This window comes from Dicentrarchus labrax, unplaced genomic scaffold (genome assembly GCF_905237075.1).
Source record: "Dicentrarchus labrax unplaced genomic scaffold, dlabrax2021, whole genome shotgun sequence".
Lineage (NCBI taxonomy): Eukaryota > Metazoa > Chordata > Actinopteri > Moronidae > Dicentrarchus > Dicentrarchus labrax.
Genome location: NW_026136701.1, coordinates 23,701,807 through 23,709,313, shown reverse-complemented (window position 1 = coordinate 23,709,313; position 7,507 = coordinate 23,701,807). Strand labels below are relative to the sequence as shown.

At 42.5% G+C, this 7,507-nt stretch overlaps 1 protein-coding gene across 9 annotated transcripts in view; it reads left to right on the top strand.

Moving 5' to 3' along the window:
- LOC127366928 (partitioning defective 3 homolog) overlaps window positions 1-7,507 on the top strand; it is a 227,449-nt gene continuing 219,942 nt past the window's right edge. For 8 of the 9 annotated variants that reach the window (XR_007885414.1, XM_051406423.1, XM_051406417.1 and 5 more), the window contains exon 1: window positions 2-427. Coding sequence is in view for 8 of the 9 variants with exons in the window: in XM_051406423.1 (XP_051262383.1) it covers window positions 308-427 (120 nt within the window). In the remaining variant the exon portion in view is untranslated. Of the gene's footprint in view, window positions 428-7,507 lie in introns of all 9 variants that reach the window. The other variant, XM_051406444.1, reaches the window with a different exon arrangement.

Genomic DNA, 7,507 nt, shown 5'->3' with positions numbered 1-7,507 from the left:
GGGAGAGGGAGAGAGAGAGAGAGAGAGAGGGATTGGGACCGAGGGAGCGAAGGAGGGAGCGAGAGAAGCTAAACAGGTGGTCAGAAAACACACAGAAAACAATGTCGTCCGGCGGGGAGAAGCGGAAAGACCTTTAGTCCTCGCTTCTGTCCGGGAACACAGGGACAGCCGCGGAGCTTAACTAACAAACACAAAAACAACCCATGCTCCTTTTTTATTTTCACACGGATTCCTCCTCCTCCTCCTCCTCCTCCTCTCCTCCTCGGTTTTACTCCGAATCTGGGCAACATCTCGGGATACTAAAACCATGAAAGTGACGGTGTGTTTTGGCAGGACCCGGGTGGTGGTGCCGTGCGGGGACGGGAATATTAAAGTCCACACGCTCATCCAGCAGGCTGTCATGAGATACAAGAAGGCGATAGCCAAGGTAAGTGGCGGCTACTTTGCTTCCTTGCGGCTTTTTGTTTTCCTGGAAACAATGTTGCGACGTCCGGAGCGGCGGGGGGGGGCTCTGCAGGCGCACTCAATATGGCGCTAACTTGGAATACATGCAAAGAAGAGGGGACGAGGGGAAAAGGGGGAAAAGGGGGTTGTCTGTTTTCTGCTAGTTCGCTCACTTTATGAGGACACACAGGCTGCGTGTGTCGCTGCTTCCAAAGAAAGGCGCACCGCCATTGTGGTTCTTGTGTTTGTAAAAACCCACCAAACTTCCCTCTGGGATTCGGACTGTGGCACCGAACAAAGTAGCCCGCTGTTGGCTGCAGCTGATAAGCACTGTTTTTTTTTTTTTTGAATAAACGCATTTGAGCCCCAGCACACGTTTGTAGACGTAGTAACCCCGCTGGAAGACTTTGAGTTGATGCCTGTGAAAGTTGCCAGCAGAGATTAGCCTACTAGCCAAGTTAGCCAGCAGGCTGCAAAAGTAGGACTGCACGGTCTGAGGCGTTCAGGCTCCAAGCGCAGAGCAGTGTAATTAACCAGAGGAAAGTCCTGTCTTAGTGCTTAGTGTACACTCTTTTTGATGTATCACAAGAGAACACACACACAAGTTCCACATTGTTGGAATGAAGTCATTGTGGTGGCAGCAGGGAGGGTTAGCTGCGAGCAGAGACAGATAATGAGAGTTAATCAGTGATGCTTCAAATGCAAGAGGAGGAAGACTAGTTTTTGATAAGTTGTGTTGCATTTGTGGGACTATATGGAGAGTATTAGAGGTTCAGCTGCCTCCAGCTGCACGGCTGTGTGAGCAGGCACCAGGCCCTGCAGGAGAGGGAGAGAGAGTGCAGTACCAAGCTCCAGCTGACTGCTGGAGGCATGGACCCTGGCTGACAGCAGAAACCTTGGAGCTAAAAGTGAAGCTAGAAAAACTCGAAGCATGTTGTTGGGATAGCTGCAGATAACCTTTGAACTGCTTTATGTGCGAGGTTCTCTCTGGCGAGATCAGATATGGTGAGATTTGAGTGTACAGGAGCGTTATGTAACAGTTCTGTTGTTCGATCTGTCCCCTCAATCATAGAGATGATGTTTATTCCACCAAAATTCAATGAAACCTAGTCCTTTCTGGCATCCATCTCTTTTCTCAAATTCATTGAAAAGTACAAACTTTCTGTGTGTAAAAACCTACATTTGGCCCACAGTCACAACACCTTAATGGAACTTTTCATAATTCATCTGCACATCTGGGATTCAGACTTCTTTTTTTAAAATTGGAAACCATGATAACAGTAAATTCGGGTCAGTAGTCGATGCCAGTTTGTAATTCGATTCGTTTTTTATAGTCCTTCCTTTTAAGGTACAAATATGTTCCAGCAGCTACTCAAATTTCATGAATAATAAAAAAACGTTGCCCTTCCATGTGCTAAATTTAAGGCAGTCTTTTTTGCTGTAATGATAGTGACCTAGAAGTCATACTGTATCCTCCTCTCCTTTTGAATAATTCAGTGTGAGCAGACAGGAGTGCGGGATAATATCTCTGCGTCGAGTTGACAGGCAGGTAGAGCCGCTGAACCACTCTCTCCACCTCACTTGTACGGAGAAGATGACTAACTTGTCTTTCACTTCATGCACATTTAGATTTATTGTTCTACCCTAGAAAGAGGATGAAAAGACTTGTTATTCCTCTTGGATTTGGAAAGTGTCTGCAGTGTGTACATGGTTTCATAACACAGAAGATTCTTATCATTGTCACTTTTTGTTTTCCTTTTGAAAAGAACTGAATGTATGTGATAGTGCAGGAGTTATGCTGTCCAATAAAAATCTAACTTACTGTAAAACAGACAGTATTGTATGAGAGAGAGAGGGAGAGAGAGAATGTTATCCAAGATGCTGTAATCGTAGAAGTATGAAGACTTGTACATCATCTCTCTCTGTCCAATTGGAAGTGGCTGTGGAGTGGAACACTGCTTTTCAACATGCTTCAGAGCAAAGGAACATGCACCAGAGAGAGAATTATATCTCCTTCAGAGGAAAATAATAAAGTTAGCTACTCTTTAGTAGTGACAGGCCGATTAATCGGGCTGATTATTTGGCATTTGGAGCCCATGCGCTCACAATGCCGATAAATAAAACACGTCTTCAGACACATTTGCAGGCAGCCATGTCAGTGTGGCTGTTACGGAACAATGCTAGTGCTCTTGGGGAATTTTGGGAAGGTGGAGAAAAGTTTCAAGTGCTGTAAACACTGTGCATCCTGCTGTAAACCCATGCGTGGATGTCCTATAGAATATAATTGCACATTTTCTTGGTTTTGATATCTGCATTATAAACCGGCCATCTTCAGCCCAGCTCTCTAAATATTGGCGTACATTGGTCGACCACTACTCTTTAGGGCTGCGCTATATGATATGGTTATCAGCACTTGGGTGAGTGTCAAAGTCAGATATTGCAATATTTTAAAAGAAATGCCTTGATCAATAAATATCAAGGGAAATAATTTGCTATTTGAACATTTGAGCTAGAATAGTAAAATAAGCTCAGTAACCTCCATCCCTTATCTGTAATTGAATCATAAAGGTTTAAGATACATTGCAATATCACAATAACCACATTCTATAAAACATTTATTATTTAGTATCGCATATCACTATCATATTCCTTTATTGCCCAGCGCTAACCCTCTCTTCGAGGTTATCGTCACAATTGAGAGAAATGCAATTGTTTGGAAAACCCAACTGCGCTGCTGTGTACTGCGGAGGCTGGCTTGTGTCTGTGTGCTGGAAATGAGCCCGCACATTCAATTCTCATTCTCTATTCATCAAGCTTTGATCTAAAACCTGAAATAAAATAAAATAATAATTTTAAAAAAAAACCCGGAGCTCCTCATGAACTCCTCACCCACAACCAAACACACTCAAAATACAACACCCTCGTCATTTAATCACCTCAGATCTGCGTTTATTGCTCTCGTCCCACCCTGCGTGCATTCCGTCTGACCAGGGTTGGGCATTCTCACGTCTCGTGTAGCGAGCGTGTCGGGAAGTCTTGCAAATCGCAGATGTTGTGTTGAAGATCGCAGCTTTTTTTGGTCAGCACGTCTTAATAAGAGGCCCAAATTTAGGGCGGTTTTTCTTGCTTTAGTGTTTGTATGGACCTTCTTGTAACTTCCCCTGTCATTAGAGAGGAATGCTTCCTGCAGAAAAAAACCAAAAAAAAAAAAACCCAGTCCACTTCTGAGGGCCTTGAACCGTCTCATAACTTTGGAATTAGAAAGACGAGGACACCAGGGTGAGTGTGTGTACCACACTCCTACTGGACTTGAGAGAGGGAACAGCTTTGCCAGATTCAAAGTCTCTGAACATGTTGAGAAGGAAAAGTGTCAGATTATCCTCCACTGCTCTTTTTCCTTCCACAGATCATAGGGTAGATTCTCAATAACGTTCACCCATTTGACTAAGTGTGGCAAGCGTTTAAAATGACACCCTTGACTGGAAAACTGTCTGGTGGTTTAATGCTCCAAACCCTCAAGTGACGTAAGCAGTGGCACGTCAGGAGAACCACGAGATTTCTCTTTTTTTGACTGTTCCTAACGCTCAGAAGTCTCCGGGGGGGGGGCGGAGATTGATGTGTTCACACCAGCACACGGCCGATTTCCATTCACAGCTTCACACTGCTGGAGTTTCCTCCGGTAGAGTCGAGGCTATTGTGTACATACTCCACCGTTGAGGCAGACAGATTTAACGTGACTTTGACCTGTCGCAGACAATAGGAGCAGGTGTCTGCTGTTGGACCGGTTGTGGGGTTTTCTTCGGAAACATGCAGTTGACAATAGGGCTACGTTGGGCTTAATTCATCCAAAATGTTGGTTCTGCTGAACCTGTTAGGGCTGCAACTCATGCTCATTTTCATTATTGACTTTCAATATTTTTTCATAATTTGGTTGTTTTGATATTGAAAGTATGTCACCAGTCCCCAGAGCCTGAGATGGCGTCTTCAGATTGCTGTTTTTTCTAACCAACAATCCGAAATCTGAATTCATTATTTAAATTCACAATTGCATAAAACAAAATAAAGCATTAAATTCACACATTTAAGAATCTGAAACCAGTAAACTCTGGTTGATGAATTACATAACATTATATCATACCAGGCTTAAGATTCGTTTTGCTGACTTTTGGTATCCTCTAATATTGAAATTGCCAAAATCTCAAAATATTGAAATGCTTTCTACATCAAGAATTTTTTAAAATGTTCTCCTCTGGTTAGTGGCTGTTGTTATGTAGGAGATCATTGGAAAACTATTATTTTTTAACTTTATGTCATGTAGAAATAATAAAAGGTTACATTCAATGGCAGATGTGAAGGGAACTCATGCTGAGGTCAATTTCACAGGTTCCATCTATAATGATCAGTGATTTAAATATAACCAACCTCAATGTGGATTGAGCTCAGAAAATCATCACATTTGAGCTTTGCCGTCGCCGACTGACTCTAATCTGCCGGCCTGTTTTTAATCTCGTCCTGATGTCATTGCTCTGTGCCGTAATGTGCTCAAGATATTACTCAATTCACTACACAAATGACTGTTATTAATTAGTGTGCAGGAGCCTAGGATGGCTGCAGGACCTGGAGATAAGCAGTCCGACATGCTGTGAGAGTTAACCGCTGACGTTACGGTCATACAGATTAACACATTCACCACTAGATGTGTGCCACACGTTCAAAGGAAAACCAACTTTTGAAGTTGGCCCAATTTTGTTCAAAAGAGGCACATAACTGCGTGCGTGAAAGGGACATTAAACTCAGTATGATACTGATGGAGGATCATAGTGGTACGTGTCCAACAGTGTACAGGGCCGAAGGGTGTAGAGCGCTCACACTGACAGAATAAGAGGCATGCGTTTCTAAGGCTGTTTTCACACTGGGCTTGTTTGTCTGAGTCTGAGAATCCGAGTTTGTCTCCCTTACCTCAAACACAATGGTTTGTCGCCGTTCCAGTGTGTGGTTTGTCTAAAGTGTGTCTGTTAACCACAGTTGCCAATTTTGACACATGCACGGTAAACTGAGAGACCAATGTACCGGTGGGTTGGACCCTGGAGTAATACTCTACTCGAGTGCATACATTTTTACAGAAATTAAAAAACAACCACGCCTTGAGCTTGCGTGTTATTCCCTGTATATATATCACTGAAGCTTTTTTATCTCTCCTGTTTTCTGGCTAACAATGCAAGAATGGCACTAATGATGTTATCATGAGGGGATTTCCAAAACATTTACTTGCTTCCACAGTCGGTCTATTGTGCCATCTAAACAGGGGTTATATTGGTCTGTTCCAACTCAAACATGTTCATTTGTACCTGTAGTTAGGTAGAGCAGTGTTGTCCAGGCTGACAAATGATTTCATTGACGTGAACCAAGGTCAAAGGTTAGTTCTGGACTGATTTTTTAAAAAATGTATTTATCATTTCCATCATGATTGGAGCCAAAGGAACATTAAGCGTGATTGCACTGTTAGTGTAGGTGCAGTAGATCTACCTCGTATCAGGTCGTAAGCCCAAATCATTTTACAGTTCATCTGTTTGATCCTCATGTCACCAGGCTGTACCAGCCAGGGGTTCCCGCTTCCAAAACGGGCACAGTGCAGGATTAAAAGCTTCACTGATGATCCCCGGGCCGCTGACTTTGCCCTTGACCAAACTACTGTGAAAAATGTCCTAAAACATGACCTGGCACAGCTTTTCCTTTCCTAAAGGAGTCGGCTAAAGACGCACTGGAATGAACGGAAGAAAATTAGCCATGTGAGACCTTCTGTGTGAAATTGGACAATGGCTTCTTATAAAGATTCAATGTGTTCATCCTACTTATTAGTATTTATCTTGAAGACTGGGAGTTGAGGAAGTTATTTAAAATTACTGACATTACACAAAAGGCTTTGAACAACAGAAAAGATGATTGCAGTCAGCAAAGTATATCGTCTTTTTTTTCCTTAGGACATGAGACATTCTACACGACTGTTTTTTTTCTTTTTGCTATTTGATGATGTTGGCATTACCGCGTTTCCCACAGTGCTGCTTTGCTGTGCTGTGCATTTTAGATGACTGTTTTTTTTTTTACAACTCAATAACCTTGCTTCCATGTGAATCATTTACATAAGTAAGCTGTCATCCTTGCTAGTCTTTGACATCATGATGTGGATGTGATAATAATGAAAAAAACAAATGCCACTTTTGTCATTTGCCGGCGGGTTTCCCAGGAGGAGCGTGAACTTGGCATGGAGTCATTAGCAGAGCAGAGCAGCTGTTTGGGCCTGTTAATGCAGAGAGCGAGCGATGGGAAGTAGGAGGCTGTGAAATGCTGACTGCACTGTTCTCAGCTGGTGGGAAGACCACTGCGCTCCTTTTTGAAGTTCATTTACATTTTAGAAGTTGAGCTCATGCTGGTATTCAGAACTGTTTACAGTAAGAGTAACAGTTGAATATAATTACATTCCTTGATTTGTTAGTAATGGGAGAAAGCTGTGTTAAGGAGTGCAAGGATCCAAGCATCAGCACCCTGACAGGAGATTAAAGAATATTTTTGCAAACTGAAACCTGCCAGGAAACCTTTTTATATTGTAGAATTTAATGTCTACTACAGTATGTTTCATGGGGCATTCTGTTGATTCTAGTATCCTCCTTAAACTGAACGTTTCAATCAACAGGTTAGGACCACACAAATGTTATTCTTTTTAACATAGCAGAGGTGTAGACTTGAGAGTTGGTACACTCCTTAAACAATGAGAAATTAATAAGACAGCGACAGGCAAGACATGCATGGCCATACAGTTTGAATACTAAACTAAAAGTGGGTCGAAGACTCTTCTCAGCGACAAACGATTAAGTTTATTAACTAATTTATTAGGCCTTTGCATTGAAAGAACTTGGTTTCAGCTACAAAACACTGACACAGCCTATGAAAATGTTCAAATACTATGTCAGTTTAATGGTCGGCATTCAGAGACCTGAAAGACTTGAAGTTTACTTGGAAAGTGCCTATGGAGACTTGACTTGATTGATTTGAGACTCCCTTGGAC